The following is an 11,129-nucleotide window of genomic DNA, read 5'->3' on the forward strand; positions in this document are numbered from 1 at the left end:
AGCCACAGAACTTAACTCTCTCCAGATGTAACCCTTCACTCTTTCTCCCTCCTCATAATTTTTGTCTAGAGTAAAACACAACTGAAGGATGCTTTTTCTTTTCTTATGTGAATTCAAAAGCAGGAGATAGTGAATTGAAACTGCAGTCATAAATACTTCTCAGAATCTATTTTTTTTTCTCCTGCCCTTTGGATAGACATGTAAGAGTCATGGTATTATGAGGAACAAAAACAAACAAACAACAATATAAAGTTGAGTCAAAAAACAAGATTAAAAATAGATGCTAGTATATCAAAGAAAAATTTTAATTCTAAAATGATAAGGACAACTTAATGTAATTGTCTTACAGACAGTAGTATTGGGAATGGAGAGAGATTTTGTGTGTGCTTGTGTCTGTTTATGTGTGCGTGAGAGGGAGGGAGGGTGAGAGGAAGAAAGGGAGGGGAAGAGGGGAGAGAGAGGAACACTAGTTAAGTGGGTAAGGCAGTAATTTATGAAGAACTGATTCAGGTGGTGATACTGGGATAACTTTAAGAATAAAAACATTAGTAGAACATAGTGATTGGATGGAAAGAGGAGGAATCCAAAATGACACCAAAGACAAGGTTTTTGGTTAAGTATAGATGAAGAGATGACATGATGATGAGGTCATGCTTAAAGGGCTATGAATGTCTGTGAGGGACAGTATTGAATGGGTAGAGTTCAGGATAGGGCTCCTGAGTTCTGTGGTCACCTCTGATGGGCATGCAGGATTAGCTTTACTTCTTACAACCCCAAATTTACTCTGAGACCAACTCATGGGCACAATCCAAATAGCTGGATGTCTGTATTTTACCTTAGAGTGGGAGGGTACAATACTATGTCTCTGCATAACCAAGAGAATGTTATTTTAATTTTTTGATATGTGCTGGCACTTGGCTTGGAGAGGTAGAAACAAAATGCAAATGTTATATGTCTATGGTGTATATCGTGTAAGTGTAGGTACCTAATTGACTGGAGGAAGGTCTGAAGTCCAAAAGAGAAAATTTCACGATTCAGTAGGCAGTTTCATACTTCAAGCAATATCATCATTATAGTAATAGTCTGGAAAGAAGTCTCCCTTGAAAGTGACAACACCTTAAAAGCTGTAAAGGATTGCTAGCATATTAATTACTTATAATGTGATGCATAGATACCTATTAGACTTACCCATGGGAACTTATAAAATGCTCGGAGCACATGTGTACATATTATTACACATCTAATTCTTCATTATACTCAAATCACAACATGTAACCAAAGAGCCATTTTCCCCTTTCTACCCTGGAACCCTCTTTTAGTGAATATTAGGGAGAATTTTTCCCTGGTGATCTTGAGAACACCCGTTCTTCCTAAACTACATGAAGGATTCAGCTTTGTACTTTTGTACCTAGAAGTTCTTGTTAATTCTCTAGTTCTGGGACAATTATTAAAGTCATTAAAAAACATTTAAGCCCCATATGACTGGGTGGGGGCAGGGTGGGGGAGTAGAGGGAGAGAGAACTTACCTGCGCCAGGTCACCCCTTGCCCCTCATTGCCACTGAGAGCGCTTGGCCATGGCTCCTCAATGGGCTGCTGCTCCCTCCAGATAAGCACTGATGGAGCTGAGATTTCAGGGCATGTCACAACAGCCTTATTTGCCCTGCATCTTTATTCTCCAGAGAATCTGCACAGTCTACTGGCTGAGTGTGAACTCTGGACTCAGGTCTCTGAAAGCTTGCCTTACGCTCAGAGAAGCTCTGTGTGTGTATGTGTGTGTGTGTGTGTGTGTGTGTGTGTGTGTGTGTTACATCTATATAATAATATATATTACTTCTCTTGAATCTGCAGATTGGTACAAGTCAATTAATCTACACTGGTCTAGGATGGGGTGGTTCTGCTCCACATGCCTCTCATTCTCTTCCAGGGACAAGGAGGTTAATCCTGGTATGCCCGTCTAAAGGAAATGATAGGGTCCATGGAAAGAAAGCTTTATTAGCAAGCCAACATTCACTCCCACTGCCCACACTCTTTCCAACTCCTAATTCTTGAAGATTGTGTGATCCAGGCACTTAAAGTGAAATTTTAGCATCTTCTCTGTTTCCCTCTCCCCCTACAAGTTCCTGCTTCCCAGCAGCATCACATGAGGCAAAGCAATATCATACCATCTCTTTGACCCAGAGTTCAAGGCTAGCAGACTATGGTCTTATCTTCTGTCTGTCCAGTGGCGGATTGTGTTAGGAGAAATTATTATTTTAATTTTACGGACAGTATCTTGATTAGAAAATAATGTGTGGCATTTCAAAATCACAGAATTTGAACCATATATGAATAGAATTGAAGTCAATGTGGTTAGTAGACCTCCTAGATTGCAGATTAAATTGGAATTCTATTTGCCAAGGGTTAATCCTTCATTGCCTCTGGTTTCCAAAAGATGAAAAAAAATCATATTAGACTCCTAAATAATGAGATCACTAGACAGCTTTGCTAGGACACTAAATGAAGTCTATATAAATATAGTCCTGAAATGGAAATTGAAAGGAAAAATTAAATTAAAATTCTGGCATTTTTTTTAATTAAAAATATTGAGTCTAGATTTTTTTTTTTTTGGCTGCCCAGTTAGATTTTAATCAGTAGCTTTTTGGTGTGAGAAAACCTCTCTAAAATATACTGTCTCAAACTCTGAAATCCCTGTGGTTTTGGTAGTCAATTTCCATCTTGGCAAATGACGCAGGCATGAATTTTTCTGTCGTAATTCTGGAAGTTAAAATAGCATATATCTAACTTTTTAGGTGTTGAAGGACTTTGGAATGCTTCATCATGTACAAGATTCTAAATTGAGTTCTGGAAGTAGAAGAGAACAAATTTTCTGTGGTTCTAAGTACAGTTCTTTCTAAAGGTTTATTTATTTGTGCATACAGAACTGGGGTACAGGCCAGAGGCGCAGGGGCGGCAAGAGGCTTCTGGGGAGCAGAACAGGCAGATCGATGAAGTACACTGCTGAGGGGAGCACCGGGTGGGTCAGGAGAGGTCTGCCATGCCATGTGGTCACCTCTGGGGTAGGGATCAAACTCACGCAGAAGTGGCTTTAGCTTTTTAGTGCTGTGCTTTAACCCGCTGCGCCAATAGGGAGGGCCACCAGTTCTTTCTAAACCAAATAAAAGATTCAGCTTTGTATTTTGTACCTGGAAGTTCTCATTAATTTCAATTTTTAATTCTGAAACAATTATTAAGGTACTAAAGACCATTTCAACCCCATTATCTTAAATGTTTTCTTCTCTGTTTGCAGCAGGAACATAGCAGTTACCCTCAATTTGCTAAAAATGGCAGATTGTATAGTTCTGTCTTGTGGAGTTAGGCAGACTTGGGTTTGAATCTCAGTTTTGCTGTCAACAAGGTGTAAATGGTTGAGATATTTTACTCAATTCATCTGTAAAGCATGGATCTCCCCTTGTCACCTATGGTGGGTGTGAGGATTTAATGAAAAATGTATATGAAGTATTTAGCAGAAGGTTGATCAGGGATGAATGATTAGGACATTTTGCTATTACTTTTATTGCTTTCTATTTTCCTTTATTTGGACAAGTTTCTGAAACTGAGTGTGGAGATGGAGAAAAAGGGAAACATTGAGTGTTTCCAGCTTGAAAAGGAACCACCCCCACATGCAAACTCTTGGAAATTCCCTGCTAACTATTGGTAAAAAAGGTGGTGGGAAGAGCAGATAGGTGGAGTAGAAGCAAGAAGAAAATTTTCTTCATGGGTTCTGGCTGTGGTTGATGTCCTCAGGTGGACACATCTTCCACTCGTGACCCTGAGAGACCTGCCTTCTGTTTTTTTGCAAACTCTCTCCTACCACAACCTATGCCCAACGAATGTTACTGATGTTTATTATATTATTTTGGTTCTGCCACCCATTATGATAACTGCTTCATCAGTTCTAGGTCACTGTAGATTTAAAAGCAACGCCTTCCTTGAGTTGAGCAGTGCGACAGGGATCAAGCTCTCTAGTCCAGAGAGGGGTGTTCCCTTCAGATACTCACAAACTTCACGATCAGCACTCTTCAGTTTCCAGACAATGAGGATTCTACTCTCTTAATATCACAAAGTTCACATTCATCCACAATGCACATAATATGATTATTCCAAGGGAGAAGAAAAGTAAAGAGTGAGAAGAGGGATATGGAGGTAGGAAATTGCTGAGCAGAGTAGATGAGTAAATTATATGAAAAGTACAATTGTCTTAATCTTTTAATAAGTGCATATAAGCAGTAAGCCAAGAGGAAATATGTTTATAACCTATTGTGCGCTCACACTACTAGGATATTAGCTGAGTAATTGAGATCAAAAGACTGATATGTATCTTCAGCCAATCCCCAATTCATATTAAATCATCTAGGTTTCACCTGCCCAACTATCCCATATGACACACATTTTTGATATTTGTTGAAGTGTATCTTCAAAAGATACACTGAAGGTCCAAATCATAATATATCTGGATTTGGAGATAGGGTCTTTAAAAAAAAAGAGAGAGAGGATTCAGCAGAGACAGAGTGGGGAGAACGACAAGGTGCACTGCTGAGGGGAGCAGCGGGAGGGACAGGAGAGGTCTGCTGCACCATGTGGGTCACTTCTGGGGCCGAGGAGCAAACTCACACTGAAGCGGCTGAGGCCAACTTGCAGTGCTAGTTCTAAAACATGTTACGCCACCAGAGAGGGCCTGGACATAGGGTCTCCAATCTCCTGGATATAGGGCCTGGAGATTGGTCTCTTGATTACTGAGACCAATCAAGTCAAAATGGTATCATTAAGGTGGACTCTAGTCCTATATGCCTGCTGTCCTTATCAAAAGGGTAAACACAAACACAGATATCCGCAAGGGAAGCTGATGATGCACATTGCGCAGGGAGAGCACCATCTGAAGAGGGAGAATAGGATGATGTATTTTTCTTAGGTACCTGAGACTCCCAGAAGCTTCAGATATGCATGGGAGCAACTCCTTCACTCAGACCCTTCAGTGGTATGATGGCCCTGCTTGCCTCTAGATTTTTGACTTCTGCCCCCTGAGACTGTGTGACAGTAAATTTCTGTTTATTTAAACTCCCTCAGTTTAGACTCTTTGTCACAGCAGAAAATTAATACAGGGGAGAAATATGGAGGTTTTTTAAATTGAGATTTCTTATAGAAATAAAAATCATTAAATATGCTTTTACCCTACAGTTAACTAAGTGAATTAAAATTGGAATTTAGGATTTTAAAACTAATATTGCTTTTTTTTAAAGTCCCACTTAAAGGCTGGATAGAGGACAATTTTTTGATGACTTGATTGTTTGTACAACATACTGAAAAATCAAAATAAGCAACAGCATGGCTATATTAAGAACATCCCTACTGTGTCCTATCATGGCGCCAATAGAGGTTAAAATCAAGACTTTTTATTGTCAAGAAGCACTAGTATCAGGCTACATTTCCATATGGATTTTGGCCAACAATCATAAATAACAGAACTTGCTCATAAACAATTCCAAAAGGCCTTGTGTCAGGCAGATGGCATTTAGGGGGTAAGTTTAACACAGGAGCAGAGTTGTGCCTGATGCATACTGTGCTGTGCTGGCTACTCTGAACTTACCATCGACTTAAACATCACTGGAGTTATAGTTTTATTTAATTCTTTAAATTTCCCATGCTAAAGAAATCTACCTTTTAATACATCAGAATTCTAAAGGAAAAAAAAAATCTTTTATTTGTCAAAGGCAATTCTATCTTGCATAGAGTTTTGCAACTCTGCATCCTGATCTCAGTTTGCACCTGATAGGCACAAAATTTCAACTGTGTTTAGAAATTCTTGACATAATTAAGTGACTATATACATAATGGCTGGACTTGACAAAGATCACTTGCACCTATCCAGCTAACAAAGGATTTTACTACTTACAAAAGACATGGTAAAAGTGCCATTGTCCTTCACTATAAGCAAGCATGGACTTTAGCCAGGGGAACTGACCCAGAATAGATCCTTTTGTGAGTTCTGCAGGGAGATCTTGCCCTACTCAGTTTGTACTGGAATGGTGCTTTGATCTTCAGCACCAATATTACTAAATCCTTACATTTGGTTTTTCATTTTTTCATCTGGGACACATAGGCACCTCTGGACCAACATAAGTCTTTACTTATGTCTGGGCTTTGAAGTGTGAATGATATGCAGTATGAAGTGAAGGATTTACCCCATGGTTTACTTTAGGATATCGGGAAGGAACCCAGCACTGGTTTCCTTTCAGTAGGAATCATGAAAGGAAACCCCAGAGAAGTGGCAGCTATTTAAGAAATATCTTATGAGATCTGACCAATAAATTAGTTACTATTCAATGGTTAACAGATACTAAAATTCAAAATTAAACATGTACATTACATTTACTGAATCCTAGTAAACTGTAAAATTAAAGTAGTATTTGAAAACAACTACCAAAATATTTTAAACCTCTGAAAGAATTATTAAGGGAATGGTATACTTAGGTGATAGGTTTAGCTAGTGCTCTTAAGTAGCAATATGTTACCAAGAGCTATAAAAATTATCATGTACTTTGACCAAGCAGTCTCACGCTCATAAAGTTCATTTGTTGAAATAACCATAAGAAGCTTCATGTATGAAAGGATTCAATTTAATATTATTTTTTAATATATGACTATGTGGACAACTATTCTCAGGATGGTTAAACAAATGAAGGTCCATTAATTGAATTGGACATTGGGTAACTATTACAGCAACATTTTACGGACACTATAAATAGGAACATGTCCACATGTGTGTGCCCTGGGGCTTTGCAATCGAAGCAGATTACAGAAGTACATGTTCTCCATGGTTAGTCCTTTGCATATCCATTGGCTCATTTTACAAATGTTTTTGAGCACTGACTACATATGCCAGATGTGGGTGCTAGGTGTGGGAGACCCAAAGGTGGAACGATATAGTTCCTGTCCTCATTGAGGATCTGGCCTGCTGGAAAATAGTAACTTGAACAAATGGAAAATTACAGTAATTTATGAACTGCCATTGATGTTGACTGACTATGAAACATAAGAGAAGACTTCATAAAAGAACTAAGAGTTATATATTGAGAAAACTGGAAAAGCATGGTGGGGGGGATCAGTTGTATAATGGTTAAACGTATAAATGACTTAAACTTTAAAAAACCTCTATATTCATGATGGAATACTACTGAGCTTTATAAAAAAAGGTGAAATCTTGTGATTTGTGATAATAAAAGTGGAGGGGATTTTGTTAAGCCCAATAAGCCAGAAGGAAAAAGAAAAATATCAGATAGTTACATTTGTAAGTGGAATATAGCGAAGTGAAACAAGGAATTGACAAAACAGACCCTAAAGATAGGATAGCAAATTCGAAGTGACTAGAAGGGATGAAAGGGGGAAGGGCCAGAGGTATATGGTGAAGGTGGTGCCAGGTGGTGAGGGTGGTGTCGTGACATACATCAAGGGAGGTGTTAACCTATTCCCCTGCATCACATACAGTGTTGTTAACCCATGTTACTTTAATAAAAACTCTCAAAAACCTTCTTTATTGCTATTTTATAATATACCTTAAAACTTACCCAATTTATACATTCAGTATTTTTTTTAAGATTTATGCATACAGAACTGGGGTACAGGCCAGAGGTGCAGGGCGGTGAGAGAATTCACCAGAAACAATGGGGAGCAGAACAAGCAGTGGGAAGTCAGGAGAGGTCTGCCACACCATGTGCATTACCTCCAGGGCTATGATCGAACTTGCACTGAAGCGTCCTAACCGATTGCGCCACCAGGGAGGGACACAATTCAGTATTTTTTTTTTTTTTTAGTACATTCATGGAGTTGTTTAAACATCACCACAAAATTTAGAACATTTTATCATCCCAGAGGGGGTTTGTACATTTGCTCTTTCAAATTTCTTCCCATGTTTAATGTTTTTGTGATAAAGAGGCAAGGTGTAAAGACAGAAACCTTTGATGTCTGCTGCTGTGGGACGTTTTACATTGTTTGTGAAACAAATCACAAGTACATCATACTGTCCTTAGGTTTATTAGTGACAAGGTAAATACATACATGAAAGCCTTCACAAATATCTACATATATTTTTAAATAAATGAGAAAAAGTTGTGCACAAAGAGGTTTCAGTGCCAGCTAGGACAAGTCATTCGTTTACTGTATGAAAAACTGCAGGTTTATAAAGCCAGATTGGCCTATTGTTTCCACATTTCAAAAGCCAAAGGCAAGAATTGTAAGAGGAACGCCTAAGATAGAGATAGATTTGAAGAGAAGCATGGCAGATTATGAATTATGGGGGCAATTGGTGATGCCAGGATAGAAGCGGACACACAGGTGCATTGGCAGAGCATTTTCCATGAGGAGGGGGTGCTCAAGTACTGATGATGGGGACCTCAGCTGTCCCCTTTCTTGTTTCCACATCTGAAGTGACAGAGGGGGCCACTGCACGTGAGGCTTATGAGATGTCTTTGGGTCACAACGACCATCCCGCTAGAACAGGACACCTGCTGGCTGCGACTGTGAAGAGGAGGGAGCTTGTCTCTGAATCCTCATACCTTGTTCTGTCCTGGGTCCCAGGTCTCCTCATGGCAGGTTTAGTGTCTTCCAGGCGGCTGTTTCACCCATCACAGGGTCCAACCCTCAGAGTTCTTTCTGAGTTCTTTCATCAATGTTAACAAACAAGGGGTGTGTTCTTTCAAAAAGCTTTAAAAAGATTCTGAGGATCTAATCTCTATTGGTCAAAGGTCAGGTACTTTGAAAGAAATGATGGCAGTACTTGGTGGTGGGGAGAGGAGGGCGTAGAACCCTCTATCAGACATCCTTCTCATCATACTGGATACAAGACTGTTCTGTAAAACCAATTTTGACTAGAGGACTAACAAATAAGACCCCCAGAGGTTGTTGTGAGACCCATGTGATTCTCTCCTAAAATCAGGAACACACTTTGAGAGCCAGATTTTGGTTCCTGACAGACTGGAAATTGCTACCATGACAGGATTTAATTCACCAGCGAGACTGTACACCAGTGTGTCCTTCCATGTGCCTTTCATTTGGTTCCCAATGAGTTCTGCAGTCAGAGCCAAATGGCTTGTTTCCAGGTTAAGGCATGAGAAAATTTAGTGTCTCTGGATTTGACTCATCTTTCAAATCAAGTGTGATTGTTGAAATTTGGGATACAAATTTTAAACTGCTTTGTAAACTTTAGGAATTTGGTTCTTTGTTCTATCATACTTAATATTTGGGATATTAATTAAAAATAACTAATGCCAGTGTAAACATGCTTTAGATACATAGGTCTATAAAATATTGCACATCAATATAAAAATTTGTTGAGCATTTCTTCATAGTAATTTTTCATCATTATAAAAGGATACAGAATTGTGCAGACTAAATGAATTTGGTTGGTTAATTTTACTTCAAAATAGCATTATTACATGGTTATGGATTATTTACAAGAGTTTTAAATATCAAGATGGTTAAATTCAAGATGGTGGGAAGAGGGCTTAAATAAAGATTATGTTCTGAAGTTATATAATATAAAGATTGGCAGCAAAAATGAATAGTAAAGATGGAACAGGCAATTCTAAAGAAAATTCTTAGAAATCCACTTTCTAGATTCACCTCACATTTGCATAATTTTATATTTCCTTCCTACTTATGTTTAACATATTTTATCTGTGTATGCAAGTTTAAGCTATAGTAGAGAAAAATAGATATTTGGCCCCAAACTAAATATTGTTTTTGCTTCTTAAAGATATTAATAATGTTATGTTTACTGATGTGTTAAATTGCTTTTTTACTAAGAGAATCTAGAAATTTTACCATTACTTTGAAACACTCTACTGGGTGGAGAGTACCTATATATTTATGCTTTATTAATTAAGTCAATGGAAATAATTAATAATTATTTAAGTCAATGTTTTTAATAAAAGGAAATATAAAATGCAACTTTGTGAAAAGGTAAATTAAACAGATGAGAGTCTTCAGAAAGTAGAATTTTATAAGGAAGGTAGCAAGGTGTTGGGTGAAACTGTATCCTAACACCAACTGGCTGTTCCATAACACTGTCTAAATCCAGAAGATCTGTAGATCTAGCTGCAGAAAATGCTTACTTTAGTAGGAAATTTGGTGAGTGATTTGAAAAGCTAGCTAAGCAAACCTTAACTTCCAAATCCTCTAGATGCCCAGAATATCAGCCTAGAGAAGTGGAATATAAATAAATAAGTTGCTGTCCTCACAAGACTATCTTTGTCGTTTCAGAAGGACTTTCACAGCACTAATAAAATAGGCTTGTCTCCCTGAGCCACAGCATCGCTTAGAAGTGTTTCTTATCCATTGGGAGGTGTCAAATATTCCACTGGGTACAGTAGTGTTGGACGGTTTGGTCCTAGTTCACCCTCTAAATTCTACAGTAATTCAGACAGTATTTTCATCTTTCTGGCTTAAGTTGCATTTACCTGGAAAGCAAGCTCTGTTCCCAGACCCATTTCAAAGTGTCTACCCAACACAGGATGACAAAAGCAAAAGAAATCCGCCACATTTGCTGATTGTTCTTAGCGTGTAGAAGATGTTTCCTTTCTCAAAGGGGTTTCTGGTCTCCATGGCAACTTCTCCAAAGCATGGTATAGATGAAATGCTATTTTCCAGGGCTTTTGCATTTCCTAGGTCACAGGAAATGTACAGGAAAATCCTTGTTTAAGCCGATTGTCCCTTCTTTTCTTTGAACTGGACCAACATTGAGTTTTTAGGGCTTTGCTTTTCCTTTTCATGCCTCAGGGGTTTTCTCATTTGTTAGTTGTTCCCAGTCAGTCATATCATCTTTAGGGGGTCTTGCTCTGTCAAAGAATCCACACTATGGAAAAGAAAAACAGGCTATAAATCAAGTCAACCTCACTCAGAAAATTTTTGTTTTATATATTTTCTAAAGAATTTGGAACTAGGGCCCTCTCTGGTAGTGCATTGGGTTAGGACACAGCACTGCGAGCTAGCCATAGCTGCTTCAGTGCGAGTTTGATTCCTGGCCCCAGAGGTGACCCACATGGCGTGGCAGACCTCTCCTGACCCACCCGCTGCTCCCCTCAGCAGTGTACTTTAT

General features: G+C 38.6%; 1 protein-coding gene across 1 annotated transcript in view; it reads right to left on the reverse strand.

Annotated features, from left to right (window-relative positions):
- Positions 1 to 10,271: 10,271 nt before the first annotated feature.
- Positions 10,272 to 11,129, reverse strand: part of ITGA8 (integrin, alpha 8) — a 134,647-nt gene continuing 133,789 nt past the window's right edge. The window contains exon 31 of the mRNA XM_004691269.2: positions 10,272 to 10,886. Coding sequence (XP_004691326.2) covers positions 10,800 to 10,886 — 87 coding nt within the window. The 3' untranslated portion in view covers positions 10,272 to 10,799. The remainder of the gene's footprint in view (positions 10,887 to 11,129) is intronic.

Source organism: Condylura cristata, unplaced genomic scaffold (assembly GCF_000260355.1).
Source record: "Condylura cristata isolate star-nosed mole 26May11 unplaced genomic scaffold, ConCri1.0 scaffold00030, whole genome shotgun sequence".
NCBI classification, from domain to species: Eukaryota; Metazoa; Chordata; class Mammalia; order Eulipotyphla; family Talpidae; genus Condylura; species Condylura cristata.